The 12752-nt window shown below is 54.6% G+C and overlaps 1 protein-coding gene across 1 annotated transcript in view; it reads right to left on the bottom strand.

The window, feature by feature from the left end:
* RAB3D (RAB3D, member RAS oncogene family) overlaps positions 1–12380 on the bottom strand; it is an 18852-nt gene extending 6472 nt beyond the window's left edge. Inside the window, exons 1-4 of the mRNA XM_004716793.3 lie at positions 10991–12380; positions 10372–10659; positions 9739–9857; positions 9534–9658 (exon numbers count right to left, since the gene is read on the bottom strand). Of these exons, the coding sequence (XP_004716850.1) occupies positions 9534–9658; positions 9739–9857; positions 10372–10599 (472 nt within the window). The 5' untranslated portion in view covers positions 10600–10659; positions 10991–12380. The remainder of the gene's footprint in view (positions 1–9533; positions 9659–9738; positions 9858–10371; positions 10660–10990) is intronic.
* Between the last annotated feature and the right edge of the window lie 372 nt (positions 12381–12752).

The following is a 12752-nucleotide window of genomic DNA, read 5'->3' as shown; positions in this document are numbered from 1 at the left end:
AGATCCTTCGTCAGACATGCGAGCGAGAGGGGCGCAGCCTCCATGTGATCGCTGACAGAGGTCCGGTTTTAGGATTTACTGTTCAAAACGCTGCCGTAGAGGCTTTGAGGACTTGGATGCACCTGGCCCGAGCCGTGGCCGTTACAATCACCTCACAGGTGTGTGACACTCGGACGATGATCCCTAAGACTGAAGGAGAACTGAAGCATTCCGATGGTGCCGTTGGCGAGAACCACTGCCAGGACGGGGCCTGCCGGAAGAACCATCAGCTCTGTCTTGGGAGAAGTCTGGCCGGAAGGTTCCTTAGAAGCGAGGATGGAGAGATGGCGTCTCGTGTCCTCTGGACGCGATATTCGGAAGAGGCCAGTCCCTAGAAAAGGGCGTGATGCTTGGGACAGAGGAGGGTCAGGGAGAACGCGGAAGACTGTCAAGGGGACGGAGTGACACCGTGGCTGGCACCATGGGCTTCTGCGTGGCAATGGCCGAGAGGACGGCGCTGTGGGTCAGAAGCACCTTGCCAGCACATAGTGGCCCCAAGCGACGTCAGGGGCCTCGGCTGCTTGAATCTGTGCCTCCACACACACCTCGGGTTGCTACAGTTGCCAGGCAGATTTCGAATGCAGTAAAATGTTACCCCGCAAAACGGGCTAAGAAAAAACCCCACAAGGACCAGACAACAATGCTCACGAACTTTCTGACAAGAATACAGGGTTCTGCATTCTCCAGGAGAACCCAGATGATCTAGAACAGCTGTTCTCAACCTGGGGGTCGAACGACCCTTTCACAGGGGTCACCCGATTCATCACAGTAGCAACATGACAGTGATGAAGTAGCAACGAAAATCATTTTATGGTTGGGGGTCACCACCCCATGAGGACCTGTATGAAAGGGTTAAGGCGTGAGGAAGGTGGAGAACCGCTGCTCTAGAACCTTCCGCAAGTGGAGTTCTCACTGCCACCAACTAATACCAACATTGTCCAACTCTTCGTCAGAACAAGTTTTGTTTGTTTTAATGATTTGGGTGTTTTTATGTAGGCTATGTACGTATTAAAATTCAGGTCTGTAAGTGTCTTCCAGAGGGCTTCAAAAAGTTCACAGACAAAAATTCATCATCTTTCCATTTTTTCACACACACTTTTTGAAGCCCCCTTGCATGTAATGTTTCTAATCATCTTCACAGATTTATAGACACGAATAATAAAAGGCAATCATAACTTAAAAAAAAGAGAGAGATTCAATTTACTTAATACTTAAAAACTTAGAACTTACTTAAAACAGCACTGCAGGGACAGAGCCCATTCATTAAGTTGGGGACTCCTGTATACACTTGTTGAGGTATGTAAGGGTGTGTGTGTGTTTCTACAAAGTCTGGATCAGATATTCTCTCTTGCTTGGTACCCTGATACTTCAGCTTAGTGACAGAATGGGCAGCCTCGTGTGTGTGTGTGTGTGTGTGTGTGTGTGTGTGTGTGTGTGTGTAAGTTGGGGACTCCTGTATACACTTGTTGAGGTATGTAAGGGTGTGTGTGTGTGTGTGTGTGTGTTTCTACAAAGTCTGGATCAGATACTCTCTCTTGCTTGGTACCCTGATATTTTAAGCTTAATGACAGAATGGGCAGCCTCCCTCCCCCAGCTGCTCAGTGTTCTCTAGAAATGCGTGTGGGCAACCGCTTCCAGGATGCTGGCACAGGGCTGGGTGGAAACATCCCTGCCAGATCGTTCAAGAGAGCGTTTCTTTCCAGGCAAATGGAATCCGGGACCTCGGTTCCCCAACCACTGACCCTCTTCTGGCCTCAGCCCAGCACAGCCGGAAACGGGCGTTGTTAGCGTGAGGTTGTCAATTCCAACTCGTAGCCACCTACTGTGTACGACCGCACACGTCGCCGCCTGGCCCGGTGCTGTCCCACCCTTGTGGCTGCGTGGGCGTCGTGAGGCACTGAGTCAGTGCTCACCCACAGGGTCCCTCTGCCCAACAGAACGAAACCCTGCCCGGTGCTGCGCCAGCCTCGCCATGGCTCCTGTGCCTGAGTCCTGGTTGCAGCCACGTGTCCATCCATCTCACGAAGGGCCTTCCTCTCTTTCGCTGCCCCTCCACTTTACCGAGCAGGGTGTCCTTCTCTGGGGAAGGGGCTCCTCCTGCCAACATGTCCAAAACGTGTGACACGAAGGCTCGCCATCCTTGCCTCTAAGGAGCACGCAGGCTGTACTTCTTCCGAGACAGATAGGTTTGTCCTCTCCGCAGTCCGTGGTGCTTTGAATAGCCTTCACCAGCACCGTGATTCACATGCATGGATCCATCTTCGGCCTTTTTAAAAAAAATTCAGCGTCCAACTTCCACATCTCTCTGAGGCGAGGGAGAACACCATGGCTCGGGGTCAGGCGCCCTCAGTCCTCAAAGTCACACCCTTGCTTTCCGACACTGGAAAGAGGTCTCGTGCACCAGATTTGCCGACGCCACTCACTGCTGTGACCCCGAGGGGTGAGTGTCAGGTTGGGGTTCGCAAGGCACCTAGAGGCAAACTCCCAGTCAGAGACACTTCATGGAACGAAGGCCAGTGTCTCCAGTGGAATGATGGGCGGCAGGCGAGAGAGAAATCGGATCGTGACAGCACGGGGTGGGGTCAGCAACCTCGCTCTGGGACAGGCCAGGAGTAAATGCTCGGGGCTTGGTGGTCTCAGGTGCGACGGCTCACCTCTGGCCTCTCGGGCTCAGCAGCAGCCACAGACAATATGCAAACAAATGAGGGGGCTTACATCTTTTGATGCGTATTCAAATGGCAACTTCATATCATGTTCACATGTCATGACATCGTCTTCCTTGGATGCTGTCCTTTGAAAGGGTCCCCCAGCCACTCTTGTAGGCTGTACAGAAAACACCTGGGGTGGGCAGCAGTTTGCTGGGCCTGGTTCCTTGGTCTACAGCCTCAGGAAGACGTAATAAAAGGCAAGACCAAAATGGATGGGGGTGGTGATTGCGCAGCTCTTAGGATTGATTCTGATGGTGAACCATTTAATGGTGCAGCACATGAGTTACACATGGTAATGATTGCACAACTCTCCTTAACATGATGGAATGCTTGAATCGTACGGGAATGACATGCCAATAAAACGGTTAAAACAAAACAAAAAGACATACCCAAACACCGAGCAAGACTGGCTTTCTCGATCTGAAGAACTTTAGCTCGTGTCCCGCATCCGATTAAGGGACGAGCCTCTGGGATCTTAAAGGGTTTCCAGTAGTGTCATCTGAGACACACTTACTGGTCGTTACTCATCAAGAGTAAAAGAGAAAGAAGGAAATGAAAATGTCGGCACCAGCTCACCAGGCCAATCACTGTAGCGGATCTATCCTGAGCCCTTGAAGAACAGATGGCGCCCGGCCACCGCGACCTATCCTTGATAGAACAGACACACTACGTAGAACAGAGCAAAACACAGGGCAGAATGCAGATCTCAGTGCGGACTCATCGGGCCATTGAGAGTAGAGGCCTCCCTGAGAGGACCGCCCTGAAATATTCTTTAGGTCACGAGCTGAAATCACCCTAAGATCATCTTTTGGCCAAATAATAGACCCCCCAAACCAAGTGAGCACAAGGTTCCGTGATAAAACCATCGATATCAGACCGAAAGGGCAGCGATGACTCTAAAGCAGCGGTTCTCAACCTGTGGGTCACGACCACAGCTGTTCTCCCTTTGGGGTTCAAACAACCCTTTCACAGGGGTCCCCCGATACATCACAGCAGCAAAATGACAGTGATGAAGTAGCAATGAAAATAATTGTATGGTTGTGGGGGTCACCACACCATGAGGAACTGTATGAAAGGGTCGCGGCATGAGGAAGGTCAAGAACCACTGCTCTAAAGCAAAGGTGAGACACCAAGAGGGCAGGGAAACTGGGCACTGAGAAAACAGAACCGCCAGAATGGAATTTAAAGAGAATGTTGACACAAGGTCAGAAAACATAACTAATTTCACCGAGCAGCTTAGAGTGTCCTGCCCAAAGGGGAACCAAATTCGCTGTGTCCACCTTCACGGATAACAATGACAAAAGTAGCTGTGGGCTCATGAGGATCCCAATCCAAACTCATGCCAAGCAAATCTAGCTCCCACTGGCGAGAACTGGGGCGAAAGGATGCTAGGTGATCCTTGGGGCGACTGTTAGACATGACAACGGCGGAGCTGACGGCGATAGCATGTTTTTTCTCACGACTGAAGTTGTGTAGCAAAGTGTTACAGACGAAAGGGCTCTGTGTGGGAGATCGGCTTTACAACACTAAAGTCTTTGGGAGACTATACAGGGGCCTTTGCTGCCTAGTGGTTACGCATTGGCCTGTGACTGTAACTGCAAGGTTGGCGGTTCAAAACCACCTGCTGCTCCAAAGGAGAAAGACGGGACTTTCTACTCCGTTAAGGAGCTATAGTTTCGCTCTCATTTCGGCAGCATAGCACCGGCCCCTGCACTGAGACAGCAGGCAACTTCGTGAAGCACTCTATAGTTCTTCAAACGAAAGAGCTGTAGTCTAAAACGCATCGGGGCAGGACAGGGTCGCGCTGAGTAGCCGAGCAGCAGGTGGCACAACGATTAGGCACTCAGCTGCTCTCTGCAAGGTCAACGGTTCGAACTCACCAGCTGCTCCCAGGGAGGAAGCTGTGAGGGTCAGCTTCTGTCTGACCCTCACAGCTTCCTCCAAGACAGTGGTGCTCAACTGTGGGTCGCGACCCCTTTGGGGGTCACCTGATTTGTAACTTGCGTATGGGCTGGGAAACTCCCATCCAGGGGTCTTTTTCCAAAAGGGCTGAGAATCCCAGGTGGCAGCTGGATCTCTTTCCACGCGTACACCAAGGCCTACCAAGAAGGGCGAAAGGCATCCTGCCCTTCCATGCCACTGAAGCATATCAGAAAAACCATGCTGTGTGTCACGATTTGGGGGCAGTGTTTGTGGGGGGAAACGGTTGGCAACCACCTCCACATCTGCCCCCAAGGGAAGAAAACCAGCTGCTGCTGAATCGGTTCTAACTCATCGCAACCCTTCTGGATCAGAGCAGAAACGGGCCTGCACAGGTTCCCAAGGCTGGCAACAGAAGCAGGAAGCCTCCTCTTTTTCCCACGGAGCAAGCTGGAGGGCTACAACCACAGACCTTCTGGTTGGCAGCCCGATGGTTCACCGGCTACACCGTCAGGACTCCCCTAAGCATGCGGGGTGGCGTGGGGTCATGAACAGGCTGCAGCGGCGCCCGCATGTAGATGGGTGAGGACTGGTTTTGAGCAGTACTCAGTGGGGTGCTCCGAGGGGGATCAGCAGGCCTGCCCTCTGTGGAATCCAGCAAAGGAGCCAACATGCCATCAATGGTTGTGGGTGCTCAGATAGTTCTGGGAGGAGTTACAAGATCCCAGGGAATCCGTGGAGGAAGAGAACCGGGGCTGGAGGTGCCCTTCGCTTCTAGATTTGCCACCGAGGCTGCTGGTTCTGACGGGGCTCAGGGGAAGCCAGGGGTTGGGGGAGGGTGGGGCCACAACTTTTAAGAAAGACCTCCGGGTTTGGTCTGTGAGGGAGAAGAAGTAGTGGAGGAGTCTGGGATAATGGAATCACCCAGGAACGTGCCAGCGGCTGTCTTGGAAACACGCACCAAGCAAACATGTAGACAGAAGCTCCTCACTCTAACGACACTCTGCATGAGGCTTTCAGCGGCTTCCTCCTCCCAAGTGGGGAGCTGAGTCCTCCTTCGTTCTTCGTCTGGAAGCTGTGCTGAAATCTGCCCACTTTGCGTGACCCTGCTGGCATTGGGATACCAGTGACGTAGAGTACAGCGTCACAGCCAAGCACGAGCCACCACAGGGCGGCAGACAAGGCGTGGTCCGGCCAGAGCGCCCCTCAGACAAGGATGGTGCCGTAAGATCTATAATCATCGGTCAATTTGAGGATTCAGAGTGAAGGGGTAGAGTCTAACCTGTCAATCAGGTAATCACACAGCCAACGAGGTCTCTGGGTAGACATGGCCTTCTCCTGAGGATTCTGGGAACTCCTGTATTCCTTCCTGGAGGCAGGAGACTCTCTTAGCTCACTCCCTGAGAGACTCTCTACTGGCAAGACACACGGAACTACGCTAGTGCCCTGAGCTGGAACAGCCACATGCAGACCCCTGCCAGTGCTAGATCCACCACCACTGGATCCACAAGACTTCCCGCCCACTGGCCTGTGATCTTGGTGCATTCAGCGTCATTGCATGCGTTTTGTGAGTCTGAAGGACTTTATAGCTTGGCATCGGACATATGGGCTAATATCGGACTTATGGACTAGATCTGGAGCGGGTTGGGATGTTTTTTTCAATATTCAATTGTTCTTGTCTATAAAATCCTTTCTTATGTACATGAGCATGTCTATGAATTTATTTCTCTAGTCTACCCAGACTAACACAGATGACAAGACCATCTTACATACTTTGAAATATCGTCGGGAGAGACCAGTCTCCAGAGAAAGATATCATGTTTGGTCAAGTGGAGGGGCAGCAAGAGAGAGGAAGTCCCTCCCTCGAGGAGATGGATAGACTGACGCCGCGGCTGCACCCACGGGCTCAGGCACAGGGACCGTTGTGAGGAGGGCGCAGGGCCGTGTTTGTTCTGTTGTGCAGGGTCGCTATGGGTTGGAGCTGACTCGATACACCTAACAACACACATTCTAACAGTTTCACCGACGTCATAACCCGCTTTACTCCCAATGGCCCCGACAAGGGGTGTTTTCATCTCCATCGCAGGGGCCCAGAGAGGTAAAGCCCCTTGTCTTACAGTGAGGAAGGGAGAACCCCTGTCCACACGTGGCCTTCCCTGACAGTGTGGAGCGTTACACGTTGCGCTGCTGATCACAAGGTCAGTGGTTTGAACCCGCCGGTCTCTCAGCAGGGGGAGAGAGGAGGAAGCCGTCTGCTCCCGTGAAAGACCGATAGCCTCGGATACCCAACCTAGGGCATTCCGAGTTGGAGCCATCTCAACGGCAGTGGGTTTGGTGTTTGGGTCCTGGCACCTAACACCATCACCACAGCACCAGCCCAGGAGGCAGCCTGGGGGCGCAGGGCTGAAAGACCCGACTGTGGATGGGAAGTCAGTGGTTCAAATACATCAGCTGCTCCCAAGGAAGAAAAATGGGGCATTCTGCTTCGGGAAAGACCACAGCCATTTAGAAGCCCCGGGAGGCAGTTGGACTCTGGCCTAGAGTCTTTAGATGTCAATCAACTCCAGGGTGATGGGTAGCAGCCCTAGGATGCACACTGTGCTCACCTCCATTTCCTAAATAATGCAGGCACTGTGCTCACCTTCATTTCCCAAATAGGAAAAAGAGAAGGGAAGTGACCGGCCCAAATTCACGCAGCGAGTGGGCTGCGGCTGATACGCTAAGCTCCGTCGCGGGTGAGCAGACAGGGTTAGTGGTTGTGGCCGTTACGTCATCTCCTGTCAACTTCAGGGAAGAGGTGGAGTCTAGCCTGTCAACCAGGTCGCAGCTTGATGACCTCATGTGGAGGCGCGACGGAGATAAACAGCTCGCGGGAGGCCAGACCCACTCACTCTGTCTTCCCTTGTCTGCTGCTGAGCCACTCAGAGAGCTGGAGGCAGCTGGAGGAGGCTCCTGGAGACCCAGGCCAGCGCTGAGATGCTCCCACCATGCTGGATCCACAACTTTCTACCCACTGGCCTGTGATCTTCCTGCTTTCGGCATCATTGCATGTGCTACGGGAGTCTGAAGAAGAGTTTATGGACTAGTATCCAACATGCGGGCAAATACTGGACTTACAGACTTGGATGTTTTCTCAATATACAACTGTGCTTTGATAGATAGCCCTTTCTTATACACATATGAGCATCTATGAGGTTGTTTCTCTAGCCAAGCCTGACTAACACAGTTGTTCAACCACGAGCCAGGAGGTTGGAAGTTTGAATGCAGTCAGATGCACCTCGGGAGGCAGGCACCTTGCTCCCCAAAGGTGATGCCCTAAAAACCCTGCGGAGCAGTTCTCTGCATGCAGGGGTGGGGTCGCCATGAGTCAGACCGACTAGATGGCCACTTGCAGCGTGTGAGCACAAAGCATTGGTAACTCACCGCCTTGGCAGAGCTTTCTTGCAGGGCAGGCCTAGCATGTTCCCCGACAGGATTTTCCTTTAGCTCCAACTGTCATGAATCATCCCATTTCCCCACTTCAAAAAGGTAGACGGCAAAATGTACCCTTCCCGCCAAGGGTGCCCAGACCTCCCAGTTCTCAGCCAGGCACCCACCCACTGCCGATGAGTCGACTTGACTCATAGGAACCCTGGATCAGTTTCCTTCATGGGAGCAGACAGCCCCCTCATTGGTCTCGCTCATAGCGGCTGGTGGGTCTGAACCGCCAACCTCATGGTTAGCAATCTGATGTTTACCCAACAGCCCACCAGGTCTCCCTCAGACACGCACCGTCAACTTCTGTTTCTGCATTCTTGTGTTTCCCTCTAAAACTTCTCCAGGCAAACAGGCCAATGTTCTTTTGTTTCATACTCCCCCCGGGGATTGGCAACCGTTGAGCCAGAGCCCGAATCTGAATCCTTATCTATTTGGTTTATTTCATAAACCAGGTTCTAGCTGCAGACGGCCACATCCACACACAGCCTTCCACCGCTTTCACGGAGAGCTGAGCATGGGTGACACGGACAGGCAAGCCCGAAGATGTTTACTATCTGATCCGTCGCCTCGAGAAAGTTTCACAAGCCCTGGACCAAAGGAAGGGACCCCACGCGATACTCGGCAGTTTGATTTTCCACGTAACCATCTCCCCCAGGGAGTGTGCCACCCCAGGCCATAAAGACGCCCTCGCCCTTTGGCATGGCTGTGCGGTACCCACCTGGGTACAGGTGCTTTAAAGTGAACTGGATCCCATGCTGTGCCCATCTGAGGGGTTTCCATGGCTTCCTGGTAGCTCTCATGCTTCTAGACAGACCCCGCAGCCCCAGTGAGGACAGGCGTGCTTGGAGGGGAAATCGCCAGCCTTGGCTTTGCTGGCTCTGACTAGGAGCCCTGGTGGTATAGTGGTTACACACTGGGCTGCTAACTGCAAGGTCCGTGGGTCAAAACTGGCAGCCTGCTCCTCCGGAGAAAGATGGGGGAGGAAGGAGGTAAAGGGGAGGGGAGCAGATACCAAGGAGGAATTTAAGAAGAAAGAAACTGACTGTGGTAGCAATTGTACAATACTGCTCGATGGAGCTCCCGATAAGTTGAGGAAAGAAAAAACAACGAGCTAACAGTCTTGGGAACCCACAGGGGCAGCCCTGCCCTGCCCTGTCGGGTCCCTATGAGTCAGAATCAACTCAAAGGGAGGGAGTTTGGGGTTCTTGTTTGTTTGTTTGGGGGGTGGTCTCAGAGCATGAGCCTCAGGGAGGTGGGGGCGTCCGTGAGTAAATCCCCTAAAACTGAGTGGAGGCGATGCTCTTCACGGGTACCCAGAGCACTCGTGATGGCTGCCCCTGAGAGCGGGCTCCGGGGGGGTCCCAGGCCTGCGGCAGGCAGGACACTCACCAAGGTCGTCAGCGAGCCTCCGGCCATCCTCGGTGGACACCACACGCTCGTCTTCGAGGTCACACTTGTTCCCCACGAGGATGACCTGGGCATTGTCCCAGGAGTAAGTCTTGATCTGGGTGGACCTGTGGGGTTTGGGGGCTGTGAGCAAGGGCCGGAGGGCAGAGGGCAAAGATCAGGGCATCGGCGGCTTCACAGGACTCACCAGTCCTGCACGGCGGCAAAGGACTCCTGGTTGGCGACATCGTACATGAGCAGGAAGCCCATGGCTCCGCGGTAGTAGGCAGTGGTGATGGTGCGGTAGCGCTCCTGGCCAGCCGTGTCCTGGACAGACAGCAAGGTCAGGGGGCTGGCGTCCACCCAATTCCCCACCCCACCGGCAGGGCCCTATGCCTGCCCACACAAACACAGTCTGATGGGGAGGCACAGGCCTGTCCTTGTAGCCCTAGTCTCATGGGGGAAGACACCGGCCTATCCACACAAACCCCATCAGATGAAGGAGGCATGGGCCAACCCACAGGACCCAGTCTGATGGAGGAGGCATGGATTCATTCTCAAGGGAATACTGCTTGCCACCACCACCCCCACCCCAATCTAATGGGGGAGATACAGCTCTACCCTTCAGGTGGACACCCTGAAGTTGGTGTTTCCTTGACAATCCTCACCAGCAGTCAAACACGAGGGGGTAGCTCTGGGTCACCCCATCCCCTACCTCTGGAGCCTTACCCCATGGACCCCATTTGACAACCAAAGGAGACAGGTAAGGACTTCCCAGGAGACACCCTAACCTCTCTTGGGCTGACAGACTCCCTCCCCCTGGCCATAGGCCCCAGCTCACCCAGATCTGCAGCTTGATCCTCTTGTCATGACGGTAGACGGTCTTGACCTTGAAGTCGATGCCCACGGTGCTGACGAAGGCGGGCGTGAAGGAGTCATCGGCGTAGCGGAACAGGAAGGACGTCTTGCCCACGCTGCTGTTCCCGATCAGCAGCAGCTTGAACATGTAGTCGAAGTTCTGGTCTGCCGCGTCCCGAGGGCCTGCGGGCGGCTCTGCGGCTGACGCCATCTTGGCAGGGAGCCTCCCACAGGGGAGCCCTAATGTCTCAGGTGAGGGGACACCGGTGCCCTGCCAGAGAATAAACCCCCGCCCATAGTGGCTTCAATCCATGCTTGTGGGAGCAGAAGGCACCAGATCCAAAGATGCCCTGCATCGGGTAAATCAACTGCACGTTGACATCTTTAAAGTGTGGCAAAGCCAGGACGTCGCCCTAAGGACCAAGGTGCACCTGACCAGAGCCAGGGTATTTTCAATCACCTCATCTGTGCGTGGAAGGTGGACACTGAATAAGAAAGACTGACGAACTGATGCCGCTGAATGACAGTGCCGATGAGGAATATGAAAAGTACCGAGAACTGCCCACAGAACTGACAGATTTTTTCTTGGAAGTACAACCCACCTGCTCCTTAGAAGCGAGGATGGCGAGACTTCGTCGCACACTCTCTGGACATACAACCAGGAGAGATCAGTCCCTGGAGGACTTCGTGCTTGGTAAAAGAGAAGGGCAGCCATGAGAAGATGGACGGACACCATGGCTGCAGCAGTGGGCTCAGACATAAGGACAAGGGCGGCCCAGGCCCAGGGGGGGCTTCCTTCAGAACCAACTCGACCGCATCTAACAAGCACAATGGCTTCAAGGCATACACCGGGCCTGGGTTCAAATCCCAACTCTGCCACTTGGAGAAGGTGCTCTGGTGGCATCGTAGGGTACTCACTGAGCTGTAACCGCAGGGTCAGAGGTTGGAGCCCACTCAACTGCCCCTTGGCAGAAAGGCAAGGCTTTCCACTCCAGGTAAAGAGTTAGTCTCCGAAACCCACAGGGGCAGTTCTACTCTGTCTTACGGGGCTGCTGTGAGTCGGAATCGGCTCGATGGCAGTGTGTGAGCTGTCACTTGGGGGCCAGGTGGCTCTGGGCACATCCCGTGGTCTATCCCTCATGTTCCCACCTGGAGAATGAGGACGTCTGACGGTGTCCCTAGTTGGAGAGGGTAGCTGGTTATAACTGGGTTTATTGATTCCCCGTTTGCTGAGTACCTATTCTGTGCTGGCTGGTGCTTCTGCACTGAGTTCAGGGTGGTCACATGCAGGGGGAGGGTCTTAGGACACAATGGCAGAAGGCAGTGTCTGGTAATCAGTAGAATTCAGGAACCATGACTGCTGTTTAATCGGCACGGCCTCCCGGTGAAGCCAGGTCTTTGTAACAAGGGGGGAAACTGAGCCCCAAAGACAAGAAGGCTGGCATCTGGAAATGGAGGGGGGAGGGGCAAAGCCAGGGCTTGAATACAGGTATTGGTGGGGGAATGGGCACCTCTTCCGACCACAGGGGAAGGTGCACCTGTGGACTTTGCCCGGGGCTGAGTAGTTGGCCCATGGCCCAGGTGTGGGGGGGGAAGCTGTCAGCTGGATGGAGGCCCTCCAGGCCCAGTGTTGAGTTTAGTAGGTGTCAGCCATGGGGTGCCTGCTCTGCCTCCCTTCAAACTGCAATTAACTCCTTTCCTAACCCCAACGAGTCGCGGGTTTTCAGGAATCTGCCCAGGTTGAAAGCCGGGCTCTGCTCTCAGGAGGGCACTGCCATTGTCTGTTTACCAAAGGGGCCGGTCTATCTCCCTCTAAGTAGCGCTGACTCACCCCTACCCCAGCCCCTGGGAGAGGCCAGGGAGCCATCTCCCACCCTGGGTCCTTCCTTGGCATCTGTCCTGGGGCTGGGCTGACCGACTGACAGCTGCCCACACACCGATGTTGCTTCCTCTAGGTCTCCAGCACCCCCTCGGGCTCCCATGGGCCTCCGTTTCCCCGTTTGTCTAGGGCTGCTTCCTGGGCACTGGGAGGTTCCAGGACGTGACTGTGAGTAGCGGCGACACAGGAACCCCCACCCCACCTACACACACCCCTGGAGGATCCGGCCGCCCAGGTCCCTGCCGGGCCCTCGCCCCACCCCGCGTTCCGGGAGAACGAGTTTGCAGGGAAGCAAAGGGGCAGGGACTCTTTCTCCGTGCTGGGCCCCCACCCCTGCCCTAGCCCACCTGTGGGCCCCAGCTGTCAGTCATGCCACACATCAGGCCCTAGGCAAGGGTCCCCAGGTGGATGGGCCCTGCCCCCGTCAACGGACGCCTCGCGAGCGAAAGGACGCTTGCCCCAGCGCCATATGGTCCCCCCGCCCG

Source organism: Echinops telfairi, unplaced genomic scaffold (assembly GCF_000313985.2).
Source record: "Echinops telfairi isolate 266 unplaced genomic scaffold, ASM31398v2 ScPeMD7_36;HRSCAF=134, whole genome shotgun sequence".
Taxonomy (NCBI): domain Eukaryota; kingdom Metazoa; phylum Chordata; class Mammalia; order Afrosoricida; family Tenrecidae; genus Echinops; species Echinops telfairi.
This window is presented reverse-complemented; position numbering and strand designations above follow the sequence as displayed.